Source organism: Aquarana catesbeiana, linkage group LG04 (assembly GCF_042186555.1).
Source record: "Aquarana catesbeiana isolate 2022-GZ linkage group LG04, ASM4218655v1, whole genome shotgun sequence".
NCBI lineage: Eukaryota > Metazoa > Chordata > Amphibia > Anura > Ranidae > Aquarana > Aquarana catesbeiana.
The window spans coordinates 677,847,382-677,867,016 of NC_133327.1; the positions used below are offsets into that span (position 1 = coordinate 677,847,382).

Consider the following 19,635-nt stretch of genomic DNA (forward strand, 5'->3'; position numbering starts at 1 on the left):
GCTGCACTGACAAGGCTGCACTGACATGGCTGCACTGGGGCAAAGCTGCACTGACAAGGCTGCAATGGACACTGGGGCAAGGCTGCACTGACACTGACAAGGCTGCAGATGGACACCGATAACGCTGCATTGATGGGCATTTTAATGTAAGTTTTTCTTCCTTAAACTTTACTCCTAAAAGTTTTTTTCCTTAAAATTCCCTCCTTAACTTGGGTGCGTGTTATACGCCGATAAATACGGTACTTAAGTCCTGCCCACATATGAAAACGGTGTTCAAACCACACATGTGAGGTATCGCTGCGATCGGTAGAGCGAGAGCAATAATTTTGGCCCTAGACCTCCTCTGTAACTCAAAACATGTAGCCAGTAAAAAATGTTAAAGCGTCGCCTATGGGGATTTTTTAAGTAGCGAAGTTTAGCGCCATTCCACGAGCGTGTGCAATTTTGAAGGGTGACATGTTAGGTATCTATTTACTCGGCATAACTTCAACTTTCACATTATGCAAAAACATTGGGCTAAATTTACAGTTTTGTTCTTTTTTTAAAGCACAAAACTGTTTTTTTTTTTTTTTTAAACGCGTTCGAGAAATTGCTGCGCAAATACCATGCGAGATAAAAAGTTGCAACGACCGCCATTGTATTCTCTAGGGTCTTTGCTAAAAAACATATATAATGTTTTGGGGTTCTATGTAATTTTCTAGCAAATAAATGGATGATTTTTACATGTAGGAGAGAAATGTCAGAATTGTCCTGGGTGCTCCAGAACGCCTGAAGGTGCTCCCTGCATGTTGGGCCTCTGTATGTGGCCGCGCTGTGTAAAAGTCTCACATGTGGAATCGCCATACTCGGGAGTAATAGCAGAATGTGTTTTGGGGTGTAATTTGTGGTATGCATATGCTGTGTGTGAGAAATAACTTGCTAATATGACAATTTTGTGAAAAAAAAAAAAATATCTTGATTTTGCTAAGAATTGTGGGGAAAAAAAATGACAACTTCAAAAAACTCATCATGCATCTTTCTAAATACCTTGGAATGTCTTCTTTCCAAAAAGGGGTCATTTGGGGGGTATTTGTACTTTTCTGGCATGTTAGGGTCTCAAGAAATTAGATAGGCCGTCAGTACTTCCGGTGTGATCAATTTTCAGATATTGGCACCATGGCTTTTGGACTCTATAACTTTCACAAAGACCAAACAATATACACAGATTTGGGTTATTTTTACCAAAGATATGTAGCGGTATAAATTTTGGCCAAAATATATGAAGAAAAATGCATTTTTTCTTACAGAATTTTCGGTCTTTTTTCTTTTATAGTGCAAAAAATAAAGATCCTAGTGGTGATTAAATACCACCAAAAGAAAGCTCTATTTGTGTGGAAAAAAGAATAAAAATTTCATATAGGTACAGTGTTGCATGACTGAGTAATTGTCATTCAAAATGTGAGAGCACTGAAAGCTGAAAATTGGTCTGGTTATTAAGGGGGTTTAAGTGCTAAGTGGTTAATCTGGCCAGAGGAAGGCCAGAAGTTTTGTAAACACCCGAGGTGCAGTAGCTAGACCGAAAAGGCAAGGCTACAAACTGAAAATGAATTTTTTTACTTCGAAACGCAGATATTTCTGGAGAGCGGGGAAAATAGGTACATGCAGGTATGCATCATTGATGTCGATTGATGCCAGAAGTTCTCCTCCTTGTAGGACGGAGACTACTGATCAGATTGATTCCATGTGAAAAGAGCGAATTTTCAGGAACCGGTTTAGATCTTTCAGATCTAGAATGGGCCTGACATCTCTATTTGGTTTTGGCACTGTGAAAAGGTTCGAATAAAACCCCAACCCCTGCTCTTCCATGGGGATCATCATGACCACTTTTTGTGACAAAAGTTGGTCTAACGCTAGAAAGAGACTTCTTTTTCTCTGGATCTTTGGGGACATTTGACCTGAGTAAACGAGGATACGGGAATTCTCGGAACTCTAGATTTAACCTAGAGCTATTGTGGAGACCACCCATCTGTCTCGTAAAATCTTCATGCCAGACCCTTGAGAACTGCAGAAGTCTTCCCTTCCACTCAAACGAACGGGGGCGCCCCTTCATAAAGAGGCTTTAGCGTTTTGTCTTGTGGGTTTCCTCAGGATTTCTTTTGTCCCTGGGGTTCACCCTGAGGTTTACCTCTTGAACCTGAAGGTGGAGGGCGTCGCGACTGCCTGGAGGCTGATGCCCAAGGCACTGGAGAAAGAGCTCGTTTAAATGAGGGATGTTTACTCCTTTTCTTAACTGGCAAAAGGGTACTTTTCCCACTTGATATTTTTTGGATATATTTGTCCAAATCATCCCCAAACAGCTTTTCACCACGGAAAGGAAAACCAGCCAAGAGCTTTTTGCATGGCGCTTCGGCTGACCAATTTTCCAACCATAAGATTCTACGCATATGCGCCAACCCAAGCGTAAGGCAAGAGGTTTGAAGAATAGAATCTATGATGGCGTCAATTGCAAAACACAAAGCTGCTGGCAGCTCAGCTAACTCCTGGGCCTGCTGTTCAGGGAAAACCTTGAGCACCTGTTTCAAATGGTCCCTCAAGGATTGACATTCCCCAATTGCCACCAGTGCAGGTTGAGCCACTGAACCTACCAAGGAAAATATTTTTTAACAGGAATTCCAATTTCTTATCAGTTGGATCCGTAAGCATTTGTGCATTGTCAACTGGACAAGTCAAACTTTTATTCACAGAGGATACAGCAGCATCAATTGCTGGTTTACTCCACATCTTAGTGAATTTTTCCTCCATAGGATAAAGGGTTGAAAACTTTTTAGGGAGGGGAAAAAATGCTTATCTGGGTGATCCCACTCAGAATACATAAGCTTTTCCAGCAATGAATGTACAGGAAAGGCACACTAGGCTTGAGGAGGCTTTAGTGAACCCAAACAAGAAGTGGGCTTTTCAACCGACTCCGTTAAGGGAAGCTCAAATGTGGAGCGGACCATTTCCGTAAGAGAATACACCAGTAACTTCTCAGCATGTGAAGCTGAAGAAGGTCCTTCCCGACTTGATCCCTCAGAAGAGGAGTCAGTCTCTCCATGGTCCCGAGGGGGATTCATTTTCTTCCTCCCACTGTTCCTCTGTTTGAGGATCCTGGGTGGTAGAAGGGGACCTAATGCGCTTTCTTCTACTCTGTGAAGATGCGATTAAAGTCACTAACCTTTCCTCTAATCCACTGATAGTTGAGGAAAAAACCTCCTCGGTTACATAGACGGGGGCTGAAGTGTCTAAAGCAATTGCAGCTCCTGACGACCCCGATGGCTCAATCTGACCAGCTTCCCTAGATCTTTCAGGGGGGGATGGTGTTGCAGAGGGGGGTCCTTAGGGCCTGAGGGTGACCCCTCTGTGCCCTTATTTTTTGCGAATTTGTACCAATCCCTCTGGTCATGGTGCTGAGCACAAACGCAGAGGTACAGCCAAAAAAATGCACCTACTGCTGAGCAATAGTCCAGCAACTGCCGCTGCTATTAAGCTCAGCCTGATGCAAAGTAAATGTGTCCTGGGAATGCCTGTGTCAACCAACACTCACACGCGACCCGTCTGCTCTGTGTCCCTCCTTTAGCTGTATGCACCTGAAAAAAGGTGAACTTTATAGCTATACAGCCCGCATTGTTGGCGCTGAAGCGCGCCGACAAGCCCCGCCCCCTTTCCTCCGACCACCCACCGCGCCCCCCCCCCATCTTTTTCAAAGATACAGCTTTCCCGCTCGAGTGGACTCCGATTCGCCGAATCGTATGTGGAGGAGGGCTGGGGTGGAGGAGAGGCGCCGGATGGGAGGATCACCGTAATGGCGGCGGCAGCGGGAACGGCGCCGCTGACTGAGCCACACTCCCTCTGCCTCCTGAGGTGAAGCTGTCCAGGTGGGGGAACATTCCCAAGAAGAAAAAAAAAAAAAACACCCTTCCCTGCGTCTTACCTGGACGGAAAGGTGGTAAGATGGTAGGTAGTAAGTTGGTTGGTTCGGTAGATAAGCACTCTCTCAACTGGCCTCAAATGGAAAGTAGGTAGGTAGTTAGGCTCACCTCTACTCTGATGGAATGGGGATCACGTAGGTAGCAAGCTTGTCAGTAGACAGGTGTTCCCTCATTAAGAAGAGGGGGGTTAGGTAGGTACGTGGACACTCTCACATCCCCTCAGATGTAAAGATCAGGTAGGCTGATGGTTGGTATGTGCTCTCTGGCCTCTCCTCAGATGTAAGGCTGGCCATACATGGTCGAATTTTCGAAATAATTTTCTTTTGAAAATCAGAAAATTTTTGCGTTTTGTGATCCGATGGCGCCACCATTGATTTCGAAATTCGGCCAACCAAGCCTTCAATTTCACCTCATGTTGCTACAGAAAAGAATTTTCATGGCTGGGAATCTTCTTTTCTTTCCAGGAATTTTCTTTTCTTGCACTTGCGCATTTCTTTTTCGATTACATTTCTCGCACGATTCTCCCATCATTGGATTAGAAATTGGTTTGTTTTTCAAAAAATTTCCAACAAGTGCGATTTTCCGCATGAAAATCGGCTGTTGCTGCAGCCCACTAATGGTGCGAAGTACGAACGAAAATTCTTAGATAAGGTTTTCTAAAGAAAATTCTTTTGAAATTCGACCCATGTATGGCCTTGCCTAAGGGAGGTCAGGTAGGTAGGTGCTCTCTCACTTCCCCTCAGATGGAAAGGGGGTAAGTACGTATGTAGTTAATCAGTAGGTAGGCACTCGATCACCTCTCCTCAGATGGACTGAGGGGAGGTCAGGTAGATAGTTAAGTTAGTTAGTTGGTAAGTGGGCCCTCTGACCGCTCCTAAGTCAGAAATTGGGTAAGTAGGTAGGTGAACTCTCACCTCCCCTCAGATGGAAGGGGGGACCAGGTAAGAAGTTAGCAGGTTGGGAGATAGGCGCTCTCTCATCAAAAAGAGGGGGTTAGGTAGGTACAGTACGTGGACGCTCTCTCACCCTAGATGTAAGGGAAGTAAGGTACGTTGGTAGGTGCTCTCTCATATCTCCCCACATAGATGGAGTGGCGATCAGGTAGTTAGTTGGCCGGTAGATAAGTGAAAAGACGGTAAGTAGATACAGTATGTAGTTAGTTGATCGGTAGGTGGGCACTCTCTCACCTCAGATGCAAGGGAGGTAAGGTAGGTAGGTGCTTTGACATCTCCCCACATGGATAGAGGGGGTGATCAGGTAGTAGTTGGCCGGTAGATAGGTGAAAAGACGGTAAGTAGATATGTAGTTGATCGGTAGGTGGGCACTTTCTCACCTCAGATGCAAGGAAGGGTGGTAAGGTAGGTACTCTCTTGCCAAATGTAAAGGGGACAAGCAGGTAGGTAGTTGGTCAGAAGGTGGTCTCTGACCGCTCCTCAGGTAGGTAGTAAGCCAATTGGAAGATAGGCGTTCCCTCACGTTTGGTAGGTAGGTGGACACTCTGTCACTACTGATGAAGGGAGGTTAGGTAGATAGCCGGTAACAATTTTTTGGGCTATTAGGTTTTACCCCAATTTATTTCTTATATCTGTGAAGCTAGATGTTACTTCACACTGGTGTTTTTTTTGCACATAATTATTTTAATATATGTCACACTATAGGATATCTTATGTCCTTTAACCACTTCATTACCCGCCCACAGTCATATGACGTCCGCAGGAGAGATCTCCCATCCTGGGCGGGTGTCATATGACGTCCTCGGCTCCCCGGCCGTCTAGGGGGCGTGCCGCGTTGCTCGGGACCCCGTGCGCTTGCCCGGCGGCCGCGATGTCCGCTGGGCACCCATGATTGCCCGTGAACACATCAGAACCGTGGATCTGTGTGTGTGTAAACACACAGATCCACGTCCTGTCAGGTGGGAGGAGACCGATGGTGTGTTCCCAGTACAGAGGAACACCGATCTGTCTCCTCCCCTTGTGAGTCCCCTCCCCCCTACAGTTAGAATCACTCCTTAGGAAACATAATTAACCTCCTCGATCACCCCCTAGCGTTAACCCCTTCCCTGCCAGTCACATTTACACATAAATCAGTGCAATTTTATAGCACTGATCGCTGTATAAATGTGAATGGTCCCAAAAATGTGTCAAAAGTGTCCGATAAGTCTGTCGCAACGTCACAGTAATGAAAAAAAAAAAAAAAAAGAAAATCGCAGATCGCCGCCATTACTAGTAAAAAAAAAATAAAAATGCCATAAAACTATCCCCTATTTTGTAGACGCTATAACTTTTGCGCAAACCAATCAGTATACGCTTATTGCAATTTTTTTTTACCAAAAATATGTAGAAAAGTACATATCGGCCTAAACTGAGGTAAAAAATTTGTTTTTTTTTTTTTTTTTTTTTTTTTAATTGGGATATTATAGCAAAAAAGTAAAAAAAAAATATTTTTTTTTTTTCAAAATTGTCGCTATTCTTTTGTTTATAGCGCAAAAAAATAAAAACCCCGGCGGTGAATAAATACCACCAAAAGACAGCTCCATTTGTGTGCAAAAAATAATAAATATGTCATTTGGGTAGAGCGTTGCATGAACCGCGCAATTGTCATTCAAAATGCGACAGCGCTGAAAACTAAAAAAATTGGCCTGGGCAGGAAGGGGGATGAAAATGCCCCGGTTTGAGCAATCACCTCATGGCCTATAGGTAGCGCCAATAACCCCCTTTTACTATCGCCCCCTGTGGGAGTCTATTAGGGGAGGCCGAAACCTTAGTTATATCCTAAGCGCGGAGCCCTCACTACATTCCTGAAGGGATATAAGGAAGGTAGGTTGGTGGACACCCTCACACCTCCTCTCAGGTGGAAGGGGGAATCAGGTAGGTAGTAAGTCAATAGGAAGATAGGCGTTCCCTCAGGAATATGAGGGGTTTGGTAGGTAGGTGGACACTCTGTCACTACTGATGGAGGTCAGGTAGGTAGACGGTTGGAAGGCGCTCTCTCACCTCTCATTAAGTTGATAGAAGGGAGGTCAGGTAGGTAGTAAGTTGGTAGGTAGGTGAGCATTCTGTCACCTCTCCTCAGATGTAAGGGAGGTCAGGTAAGTAGATGGTCAGTAGGTCCTCTCATGGCCTGAAGGGATATAATGAAGGTAGGTTGGTTGACACTCTCACACCTCATCTCAGATGGAAGGGGGATCAGGTAAGTGGTTAGCAGGTCGGTAGGTAGTTGTTATCTCACCAAGAAGAGGGAGTTAGGTAGGTACGTGGACTCTCACCTCACATACAAGGTAGGTAGGTGCACCCCATCTCTCACTCTGTCCTCAGGTAGGTGGACTCTCACCTCTCCTCACATTTCCCGCCACTGCCCTGTCAGCACGATGACGCCTCGCCAGTGGGCGGAGACTGTGCGGAGCAAGTTGGCAGAGGAGGAGGAGTCCGCGCATGCGTAATCGGCTCCGGCTGTAGCGTGTCAGTGCGCAGGCGCAGAGGGTCCGGTGCCGCAGTGCGCATGCTCGGTGTATCCCATGCCGGGTGTTCAGCACATGCGCGGCTAATCGATCTTCTCGTTGGATTGTCGGTGTAGAGACAGACCCCCCCGGGAAGATGGCTGAGCAGGTGCAGGGTTTGTGCGAACAGCTAGTGAGGGCTGTCACCATCATCATGGAGCCCGGCTCCACCCAGGAACACCGACTGGAGGCCTTGAGGGTGAGGAAAGGGGGGGGGGGGATACTGGGAGTAGAGAGTGTGCAGGGGGGGGGGATACTGGGAGTAGAGAGTGTGGAGGAGGGGGGGATACTGGGAGTAGAGAGTGTGGAGGAGGGGGGTATACTGGGACTACAGAATGCGGAGGAAGGGGGGGATACTGGGAGTGCGCAGGAATGGGGGGGGTACTGGGAGTGCGGAGGAATGGGGGGGGTACTGGGAGTGCGGAGGAATGGGGGGGATACTGGGAGTGCGGAGGAGGGGGGGATACTGGGAGTGCGGAGGAGGGGGGGGATACTGGGAGTGCGGAGGAATGGGGGGGATACTGGGAGTGCGGAGGAGGGGGGGGGATACTGGGAGTGCGGAGGAATGGGGGGGATACTGGGAGTGCGGAGGAATGGGGGGGATACTGGGAGTGCGGAGGAGGGGGGGATACTGGGAGTGCGGAGGAGGGGGGGATACTGGGAGTACAGAGTGCGGAGGAGGAGGGGGGATACTGGGATACTGGGAGTGCGGAGGAGGAGGGGGGATACTGGGAGTGCGGAGGAGGAGGGGGGATACTGGGAGTGCGGAGGAGGAGGGGGGATACTGGGAGTGCGGAGGAATGGGGGGGATACTGGGAGTGCGGAGGAATGGGGGGGGTACTGGGAGTGCGGAGGAATGGGGGGGATACTGGGAGTGCGGAGGAGGGGGGGATACTGGGAGTGCGGAGGAGGGGGGGATACTGGGAGTACAGAGTGCGGAGGAGGAGGGGGGATACTGGGAGTACAGAGTGCGGAGGAGGAGGGGGGATACTGGGAGTGCGGAGGAGGAGGGGGGATACTGGGAGTGCGGAGGAGGAGGGGGGATACTGGGAGTGCGGAGGAGGAGGGGGGATACTGGGAGTGCGGAGGAGGAGGGGGGATACTGGGAGTGCGGAGGAGGAGGGGGGATACTGGGAGTGCGGAGGAGGAGGGGGGATACTGGGAGTGCGGAGGAGGAGGGGGGATACTGGGAGTACAGAGTGCGGAGGAGGAGGGGGGATACTGGGAGTACAGAGTGCGGAGGAGGAGGGGGGATACTGGGAGTACAGAGTGCGGAGGAGGAGGGGGGATACTGGGAGTGCGGAGGAGGAGGGGGGATACTGGGAGTGCGGAGGAGGAGGGGGGATACTGGGAGTACAGAGTGCGGAGGAGGAGGGGGGATACTGGGAGTACAGAGTGCGGAAGAATTGGGGGGTACTGGGAGTGCGGAGGAGGGGGGGATACTGGGAGTACAGAGTGCGGAGGAGGAGGGGGGATACTGGGAGTGCGGAGGAGGAGGGGGGGATACTGGGAGTGCGGAGGAGGGGGGGATACTGGGAGTGCGGAGGAGGGGGGGATACTGGGAGTGCGGAGGAGGGGGGGATACTGGGAGTACAGAGTGCGGAGGAGGAGGGGGGATACTGGGAGTACAGAGTGCGGAGGAGGAGGGGGGATACTGGGAGTACAGAGTGCGGAGGAGGAGGGGGGATACTGGGAGTACAGAGTGCGGAGGAGGAGGGGGGATACTGGGAGTGCGGAGGAGGAGGGGGGATACTGGGAGTGCGGAGGAGGAGGGGGGATACTGGGAGTGCGGAGGAGGAGGGGGGATACTGGGAGTGCGGAGGAGGAGGGGGGATACTGGGAGTGCGGAGGAGGAGGGGGGATACTGGGAGTGCGGAGGAGGAGGGGGGGTACTGGGAGTGCGGAGGAGGAGGGGGGATACTGGGAGTGCGGAGGAGGAGGGGGGATACTGGGAGTGCGGAGGAGGAGGGGGGATACTGGGAGTGCGGAGGAGGAGGGGGGATACTGGGAGTACAGAGTGCGGAGGAGGAGGGGGGATACTGGGAGTGCGGAGGAGGGGGGGATACTGGGAGTACAGAGTGCGGAGGAGGAGGGGGGATACTGGGAGTACAGAGTGCGGAGGAGGAGGGGGGATACTGGGAGTGCGGAGGAGGAGGGGGGATACTGGGAGTGCGGAGGAGGAGGGGGGATACTGGGAGTGCGGAGGAGGAGGGGGGATACTGGGAGTACAGAGTGCGGAGGAGGAGGAGGGGGATACTGGGAGTACAGAGTGCGGAGGAGGAGGGGGGATACTGGGAGTGCGGAGGAGGAGGGGGGATACTGGGAGTGCGGAGGAGGAGGGGGGATACTGGGAGTACAGAGTGCGGAGGAGGAGGGGGGATACTGGGATACTGGGAGTGCGGAGGAGGAGGGGGGATACTGGGAGTACAGAGTGCGGAGGAGGAGGGGGGATACTGGGAGTACAGAGTGCGGAGGAGGAGGGGGGATACTGGGAGTACAGAGTGCGGAGGAATGGGGGGGGTACTGGGAGTGCGGAGGAATGGGGGGGGTACTGGGAGTGCGGAGGAATGGGAGGGGTACTGGGAGTGCGGAGGAGGGGGGGGGATACTGGGAGTGCGGAGGAGGGGGGGGGGTACTGGGAGTGCGGAGGAGGGGGGGGATACTGGGAGTGCGGAGGAGGGGGGGGATACTGGGAGTGCGGAGGAGGGGGGGGATACTGGGAGTGCGGAGGAGGGGGGGGATACTGGGAGTGCGGAGGAGGAGGGGGGATACTGGGAGTACAGAGTGCGGAGGAGGAGGGGGGATACTGGGAGTGCGGAGGAGGAGGGGGGATACTGGGAGTGCGGAGGAGGAGGGGGGATACTGGGAGTGCGGAGGAGGAGGGGGGATACTGGGAGTGCGGAGGAGGAGGGGGGATACTGGGAGTGCGGAGGAGGAGGGGGGATACTGGGAGTGCGGAGGAGGAGGGGGGATACTGGGAGTGCGGAGGAGGAGGGGGGATACTGGGAGTACAGAGTGCGGAGGAGGAGGGGGGATACTGGGAGTACAGAGTGCGGAGGAGGAGGGGGGATACTGGGAGTACAGAGTGCGGAGGAGGAGGGGGGATACTGGGAGTGCGGAGGAGGAGGGGGGATACTGGGAGTGCGGAGGAGGAGGGGGGATACTGGGAGTACAGAGTGCGGAGGAGGAGGGGGGATACTGGGAGTACAGAGTGCGGAAGAATTGGGGGGTACTGGGAGTGCGGAGGAGGGGGGGATACTGGGAGTACAGAGTGCGGAGGAGGAGGGGGGATACTGGGAGTGCGGAGGAGGAGGGGGGATACTGGGAGTGCGGAGGAGGAGGGGGGGATACTGGGAGTGCGGAGGAGGGGGGGATACTGGGAGTGCGGAGGAGGGGGGGATACTGGGAGTGCGGAGGAGGGGGGGATACTGGGAGTACAGAGTGCGGAGGAGGAGGGGGGATACTGGGAGTACAGAGTGCGGAGGAGGAGGGGGGATACTGGGAGTACAGAGTGCGGAGGAGGAGGGGGGATACTGGGAGTACAGAGTGCGGAGGAGGAGGGGGGATACTGGGAGTGCGGAGGAGGAGGGGGGATACTGGGAGTGCGGAGGAGGAGGGGGGATACTGGGAGTGCGGAGGAGGAGGGGGGATACTGGGAGTGCGGAGGAGGAGGGGGGATACTGGGAGTGCGGAGGAGGAGGGGGGATACTGGGAGTGCGGAGGAGGAGGGGGGGTACTGGGAGTGCGGAGGAGGAGGGGGGATACTGGGAGTGCGGAGGAGGAGGGGGGATACTGGGAGTGCGGAGGAGGAGGGGGGATACTGGGAGTGCGGAGGAGGAGGGGGGATACTGGGAGTACAGAGTGCGGAGGAGGAGGGGGGATACTGGGAGTGCGGAGGAGGGGGGGATACTGGGAGTACAGAGTGCGGAGGAGGAGGGGGGATACTGGGAGTACAGAGTGCGGAGGAGGAGGGGGGATACTGGGAGTGCGGAGGAGGAGGGGGGATACTGGGAGTGCGGAGGAGGAGGGGGGATACTGGGAGTGCGGAGGAGGAGGGGGGATACTGGGAGTACAGAGTGCGGAGGAGGAGGGGGGGATACTGGGAGTACAGAGTGCGGAGGAGGAGGGGGGATACTGGGAGTGCGGAGGAGGAGGGGGGATACTGGGAGTGCGGAGGAGGAGGGGGGATACTGGGAGTACAGAGTGCGGAGGAGGAGGGGGGATACTGGGATACTGGGAGTGCGGAGGAGGAGGGGGGATACTGGGAGTACAGAGTGCGGAGGAGGAGGGGGGATACTGGGAGTACAGAGTGCGGAGGAGGAGGGGGGATACTGGGAGTACAGAGTGCGGAGGAATGGGGGGGGTACTGGGAGTGCGGAGGAATGGGGGGGGTACTGGGAGTGCGGAGGAATGGGAGGGGTACTGGGAGTGCGGAGGAGGGGGGGGGATACTGGGAGTGCGGAGGAGGGGGGGGGTACTGGGAGTGCGGAGGAGGGGGGGGATACTGGGAGTGCGGAGGAGGGGGGGGATACTGGGAGTGCGGAGGAGGGGGGGGATACTGGGAGTGCGGAGGAGGGGGGGGATACTGGGAGTGCGGAGGAGGGGGGGGATACTGGGAGTGCAGAGGGGGGGGGCATACTGGGAGTACAAAGTGTGGAGGAGAGGGGGGGTACTGGGAGTGTGGAGGAGAGGGGGGGTACTGGGAGTGTGGAGGAGAGGGGGGGTACTGGGAGTGTGGAGGAGAGGGGGGGTACTGGGAGTGTGGAGGAGAGGGGGGGTACTGGGAGTGTGGAGGAGAGGGGGGGTACTGGGAGTGTGGAGGAGAGGGGGGGGTACTGGGAGTGTGGAGGAGAGGGGGGTACTGGGAGTGTGGAGGAGAGGAGGGGGGGTACTGGGAGTGTGGAGGAGAGGAGGGGGGGGTACTGGGAGTGTGGAGGAGAGGGGGGTACTGGGAGTGTGGAGGAGAGGGGGGTACTGGGAGTGTGGAGGAGAGGGGGGTACTGGGAGTGTGGAGGAGAGGAGGGGGGTACTGGGAGTGTGGAGGAGAGGAGGGGGGTACTGGGTGTGTGGAGGAGAGGAGGGGGGGGTACTGGGAGTGTGGAGGAGAGGAGGGGGGGTACTGGGTGTGTGGAGGAGAGGAGGGGGGGGTACTGGGAGTGTGGAGGAGAGGAGGGGGGGTACTGGGAGTGTGGAGGAGAGGAGGGGGGGTACTGGGAGTGTGGAGGAGAGGATGGGGGGGTCCTGGGAGTGTGGAGGAGAGGATGGGGGGGTCCTGGGAGTGTGGAGGAGAGGATGGGGGGGTCCTGGGAGTGTGGAGGAGAGGATGGGGGGGTCCTGGGAGTGTGGAGGAGAGGATGGGGGGGTCCTGGGAGTGTGGAGGAGAGGATGGGGGGGTCCTGGGAGTGTGGAGGAGAGGAGGGGGGGTCCTGGGAGTGTGGAGGAGAGGAGGGGGGGGTACTGGGAGTGTGGAGGAGAGGAGGGGGGGTACTGGGAGTGTGGAGGAGAGGAGGGGGGGGTACTGGGAGTGTGGAGGAGAGGATGGGGGGGTCCTGGGAGTGTGGAGGAGAGGATGGGGGGGTCCTGGGAGTGTGGAGGAGAGGATGGGGGGGTCCTGGGAGTGTGGAGGAGAGGATGGGGGGGTCCTGGGAGTGTGGAGGAGAGGATGGGGGGGTCCTGGGAGTGTGGAGGAGAGGATGGGGGGGTCCTGGGAGTGTGGAGGAGAGGATGGGGGGGTCCTGGGAGTGTGGAGGAGAGGATGGGGGGGTCCTGGGAGTGTGGAGGAGAGGATGGGGGGGTCCTGGGAGTGTGGAGGAGAGGAGGGGGGGTCCTGGGAGTGTGGAGGAGAGGAGGGGGGGTACTGGGAGTGTGGAGGAGAGGAGGGGGATTTAAGAGGATATTGGGAGTACAGAGTGTGGAGGAGGGGGTACCACGGATGCAGAATGTGGAGGGGGGTATACTGGGGACTATATAGAGAAGGGGATACTGGGAGTGTAGGGGGGGGGGGATACTGGAAGTTCAGTGTGTGGAGGGGGGAGGGTACTGGGAGTACAGAGTGGGTAGGGGGATACTGGGAGTATGTAGTGTGGAGAGGGGGTAAGAGGATATTGGGAGTACAGAGTGTGGAGGAGGGGGGATACTGGGAGTACATAGTGCGGTGGAGGGGGGGGGGGGGGACGCTAGGGAGTACAGAGTGTGAAGAGGGGGGAGGGATATTGGGAGTGTGGAGGAGAGGTGGATTCAGGGAGTACAGAATGTGGAGGGGGGGGTATACTGGGGTCATCGTATATAAAGAAGGGGATTCTAGGGTTACAAGTTAAGGCCGCAGAGGGCGGAGTCTGCAGTATTATGCACAGAGGTTCAGTTGATGGTGTAGAGCAGCAGGAAATGAATTGGGGTAGAAATCTCATCCTGAAATTTTGTATTTCTCTATACAGTTCTGTGAGGACTTCAAAGAAACTTGCCCCATGTGTGTGCCCTGCGGTCTGCATCTAGCAGAGAAGACTCAGCCACCCGTCATCAGGCACTTTGGTTTGCAGGTTTTGGAGCACGTAGTCAAGTAAGGAACATCTCCTGCATTGGGTTTGGGTCAGTTTTGTGGGGACATCCAGGATTCTGCATTCATGGTGTGGTGTACGGTCTGTGTACAGAAGGTGCGCGGTGTATGCTGTTGAGGATTTGGGTTGTGCACCTGCTCTGCGTTCACCTCGGGTTCTGCATGAGTGGCGGAGTGTTGCAGAGCGGGTGTCAGCAGCCGGTATAATAGACAGCGCTGAGTCTGTGGTTTGCATCAATGCTGCTAATTTTGTCATTCATGGCTGGACGACTCCTACTCACTCAGGAAACCCCGCATCTAATCTTCCTAAAAGGTTTCTCTTAAGTTTTGGCTGGTGTGTGTGGCTTTTTTTTTTTTTTTTATTCTTTTTTGTTAGAACAGAAAAGGGATAGATTGGTTGCTGTCCATACAGTCACCATGTCGTTGGTGTTACATTTCTGATGTGTATAGAAGTATAAAATTCATTTTCATTACTGAGTGATTAAAAACCTTGAAGCAGAACTTCTAAACGGGGACTCCTGCACAAGAGCTTAGCAGCTCCTGTGTGCTGAGGAGTAAAATCCCCCCCAATGTTTTCTGGTGCCCGGGGTGCTGCATGCCGCCGCCGATATGAGTGACTGGCTGTGCTCGGGTAAACGCTGATGGCTTCTGCATTGGCGTTCACTACTGCAAGCGAGTACGTTGCTTCTTTCCTAAATGGAAAAAGTGCTGTGTCCGGGGGGACGCGCCGTATGCACATGCGTGGGTAATGAGGCCTAATAAAAAAAGAGAGCCCTTTAACCAGTTGAGGACACTCGACATGCTACACATGCCCAAAAACTTCCTTCAAAGTACACAGCACATCCAGTCTATTTGTCCTGCTTCTGTGTCTTCCATTGCAGTCGCTGTGTAAATACGGTATCTGTAGCAGCAGGTGCTGGCAAAGAGAATAAACACATTGTTCAGACTGGAAATCAAGAGGTACAAAGTAACATTGTTTACAGACATTGTTCAGACAAGCGATGGAGAGATACAAAATAACATTGTTTATTAAAGCGGTTGTATAGTCAATTTTTTAACTTTTACCTACAGATAAGCCTATAATAAGGCTTACCTGTAGGTAAAAAAAAATATCTCCTAAACCTGTACGGTTTAGGAGATATTCCCCTTGCTATGAGCCGCTGATTGCAGCGGCGCATGCGCACAGGGGATTCTCGGCTGAAGGGCCGGCAGATGCCGGACCTTGCCGGGAAAGAAATCTCCCGCGCGCATGCGTGGGAGTGATGACATCGCGGCTCCAGCCACTCACAGCGCTGGAGCCGTGATACCCAGAAGACACGCCGAGGCAACATGTCAGCTACCTCGGCGTGGACCAGGTAAGATACCGACGCCTCGTTCTAAGGTAAGTATTTCATAATGAGCTAGTATGCGGTGCATACTAGCTCATTATGCCTTTTGCCTTACAGGGGTATAAAAAAATAAAAAAAAGTGTCAGCGGGTATACAACCGCTTTAAGATTGATCAGACAGGCAATAGAGAGATGCAAGGTACCTTTTTTATAAACCTTGTTCAGGCTAGAAATCGAGAGATACAAAATAACATTATTTATAAACAATGTTACTTTGTATCTATCTCCCTCTGAACAGACAGACAGTTATAGAAAGATACAAAGTAACATGTTTATTAACATTGATCAGAGGGATGCAGAGTTCAGATGGGAAATTGAGTATCTTCTGTTTCATTTGTTTTCTGCAGATCGAAGGGGTGAACTTAAAGCTCCATTCACACCTGATTGCGGGTGGAATCGGCACGATTCCAAATCGCTGTAAAACGCGGGATGCGTTTGCAATGCCATTACTTTTTGATGTCATCCTAATCGCGTTACAATTTGCCGTGATTTTCGCGCGGTAAATCGTCGCTTAAAAAGGAACATGAACTTCTTTTGGGTGACAGTGTCACGCGTTGCGATTTGTCATGCAACAATCGCAGCCAAAAAAATGACTGGTGGGATCAACAGGTATTCATTTTTACTTTTCAGACCGATTAAAACAAAATGCTTCCAATGGGATATTTGACAGACCAAAAGGAAGCAAATAAGATGAATGCATCATTAGAGGGTACATGTATTTTAAATTGAAGCTTTGTTCTATTTTCACTCCTCCTGCTGTGTATGGTGAATTTATAATGGTGTATCCTGTTATGACCTTCTTATATTCTTCTCCTACCCAGGGAGCACAGAAATCTTCATGACTGTGTGTCTTCCTTCATTGCAGGTTCCGCTGGAATGCCATGGAGCGAGAGGAGAAGGTGTGTCTGAAGGACAGTGTGATGGGCCTCATCGCTGGTGTAAGTCTTCTCCACCGTTTACTGCCACATACAGCCAGTGACTAGAGAAGTGTGGACCCCATACAGCCCTCATTGTGAAGCATTTTAGGTTCTCATATATGTTTGTCATATTATGGACTTGGCTGTATGACTACCAGGCCCTAACCACAATTACCCACCAGGGTCTCCCCGCCCATATAGTAGGCATTTGGGGTGTCTTGCACTATATTACCAGAAGTATTGGGACATCTGACTTTACACGCAATTAGGATGTAAAGTGCAATGGTATAAACCAGGGGTAGACAACCCCCGACACGCAAAAAGCCTCTTTTGCCGGCACTCGACTCCCTCCCCCATCAGCAGAGCAGCGCAGGGAAGTGTCAGGGAGACACTAATGCATTTCAATTTCAGAATTCCCGACACCGCACCTGCACTGAGGGGGAGGCACTGTGCCCCCCACACATTGTAAAAGATGGGAAACATTGTTTGGTTCTCTAACTTTGTTGTAGCTGCGATCGTCAGCTTTTGTGATGGGGAAGAGATTGAGTGCAGTTCTGCTGGGGTGGGGCCTTGGGTCCCTGTATCCAGGAGGAGGAGGACTGTCATTGGGCACTACTAAAGCCAATCACAGTCCTGCTAGCCCTGCCCACCATCTGGAGGAAGATGACTGGCTTGGTTGCCACTACCAACCTCTGATAGAAGGGATTTCACTGTGATTGAGAAAACCACATTCAGGTAACAGTTTGTGGAATTACTGTTGAGCTTCTGGGAACTTTAAAAGAAAAATGTGTGGCGTCTGAAAATCATAACTATAAATATAACAAATTGCACCATCATCCAAAAATTTAGTGGAATATAGAGGTTTGGGAACCTGGTCCCCAACCAAGGTTCACCAAGGGCAGCTCAAAAGGACTATCTTGGTACAGTGTGAGAAAAGTGTAAGTAGGATATAAAGACAGTCATAAAAAAAATTACAAAAATGTATTAGTACAAATTACATGACATTAAAACAAAGGTGACTTGGTTATATATTGTACGTCAACGAGTTTTGCGGTGTGAACCACTTCATCAGGAAATACATCTGTAAATAGACACAAGATCAATTGACAATATTGTCGAGACATATACAAAATTTTCAAAAGTGTACAGTTGGATAAAAGAGTGGAAGAGGGATATAGGGCTGCTTACCCAGGTGTCGGTGCGCAAGGCATACCCAGTGGAGCCTCCCGCGGCAACTGGGGGAAATTAACAAATCAGCAGGCTTGAAGGGATGAGGTATACAAGGTGAATATACCAAAAGTGTATTGTATTCTAAGAGTAGGTGTCCAAGTGAGGTGATGACCAAATTGAATCAGGATGAGGTGAAGGTTGAACAAAGGGAGTGATGCAAAACGTGATGAAAATGAAAAGGAACGGTGAAAACACAACAAGAGCACAAAACGCGAATGTCCCCAAACAAACCAATACACTAGAGAAAGGGGGGGGCAGAAGAAGGGGAATGAAGTGGAAGAAGACCGAGAAGGGAATAAGAAAAGGGGAATTGGGGGGGGGGGGGGGGGATAAAACGAAGAGGGAAGAAGGGGAAAAAGAAAAAAGGGGGGGGGAGAAAAGGGGGAGGGAAAAAAAGGGGGGGTAACAACAAAGAAGAGGGTGGGGGGAGGGAAGATAGGGAGGGAAAAAAAGGGGGGAAGAAGAAAATGGAGAACCAATGTGGAAAAGCGGGGTGTGTGGAACAGAACATCCACGTGAATAACAAAGGGAAGTGCCACTAGGAAATATATCAAGTGAACAGTGATGAGGCTCAATTGCCAAGGTGATAGAAATAAATTAATTATATACCTAGATGACCTTAAGCCACAATGATGGAGCCCGGAGGAGAGGGTCCCACAAACAAACAAAGAGGGTAAGTAGATACCAACGATGGCAATAAGGAGAAATTGTGTCAGATTAAATGAATGAGAGACACAAAATCTCATAGGTACAAGGTCGTCTACTGAAGGATGGCAGAATCAAGTCAGGAGGGGCTAAATATTCCAGTATGAGCTCATTGTATAGAGATTACACAGGGGACATAGGGGGCATTCAGAGCTGGGAATCTACCAGGGACTAAACGCTCGTGAGCTTCTTCCGGGTCTGACCTCGAGCCTGGTGGGTGGCAGAAAAATGTCTGCTACTTGTAGCTCGTGACCCGACGTCGGTGTTCTGCCGAGAAAGTTCCCCTCGGCAGATAAGGACCCCCCCTCTACTGCGCAGGCGCAGCGCTTGTGCAGTAGGAACAAGAAGGTAGCCGCCGAAGCTGAACACCAGAGTCAGCTGTACACAGCGCCTGCGAGCAAAGACAATTTTAATAAAAAAAGAGTTTGTAACAGGCCCCTCGTGGGCTCGCTACACTTGCCACGCTTCGGGCACGGCCCCGCTGCGCTCGGCATATTATTCTAACTCTATGTCCACTTGGATGGTGGGGCTTTAACGTGGACATAGGGAGAATGTAGTGTCCAGGCGCCGTGTACAGCTGACTCAGGTGTTCAGCTTCGGCTCTTTCCAGGGGCTCCCTTGTCTCTACTGCGCAAGCGCTGCACCTGCGCAGTAGAGGGGGGGTCCTTATCCGCGGGGGGAACTTTCTCGGCAAGACACCGGCATACGGTGTCGTGGGGTCAACGATCTCACAGTGCACATGCGCGGGCTAGCCACGATCGCATCTGCGCACAAGACCCGATGCCGCTGGTCGGAGCCCAGGCCGGGATGTGTATGAGTGGGCGGGGCAGCCTGGGGAGGAGTGGCCACTCGCCACAAGAGAGCCTGCCAGTCGCCGCAAATGAGACAGATTCCGGGCATCCCTGCACCATCAAGGAGCAACAGAGATGAGGGAAAAGAACAGCCCCAATGTGTAGCAATAATTGTAAACCAGAGCATAAGCATATAGTGATGCAGGCATTGAAATAATTTCAATAATCAAAATACATTCTAGATACATAATGATGAACAGAAGGATTGAGTAAATCCTAAATAAAGGCTATAGCAACAAATGCAGCATAAGTGAAACAATACACAGTCTGGATTGGCAGCTGAGTTGTATTCAGAACTGACAAGGTTAACATATGTAGACAAAAACATTGATAATACAGCACATGGTAATTTGTTTTAAGTGACAGCAGACATGGCCAGGTAAGGAGGGCAAAAGAAAGCCCTCCTTACCAGGCCGCCCCACCCACTTGTACATAATATATTTTTATCACCTTGGCAATTGAGCCTCATCACTGTTCACTTGATATATCTCCTAGTGGCACTTCCCTTTTGTTATTCACGTGGATGTTCTGTTCCACACACCCCGTATT

At 52.0% G+C, this 19,635-nt stretch overlaps 1 protein-coding gene across 1 annotated transcript in view; it reads left to right on the plus strand.

The window, feature by feature from the left end:
• The first annotated feature begins 7,409 nt into the window (after positions 1-7,409).
• LOC141141030 (exportin-5-like) overlaps positions 7,410-19,635 on the plus strand; it is a 60,516-nt gene continuing 48,290 nt past the window's right edge. Inside the window, exons 1-3 of the mRNA XM_073628689.1 lie at positions 7,410-7,642; positions 13,878-13,999; positions 16,249-16,321. Of these exons, the coding sequence (XP_073484790.1) occupies positions 7,541-7,642; positions 13,878-13,999; positions 16,249-16,321 (297 nt within the window). The 5' untranslated portion in view covers positions 7,410-7,540. The remainder of the gene's footprint in view (positions 7,643-13,877; positions 14,000-16,248; positions 16,322-19,635) is intronic.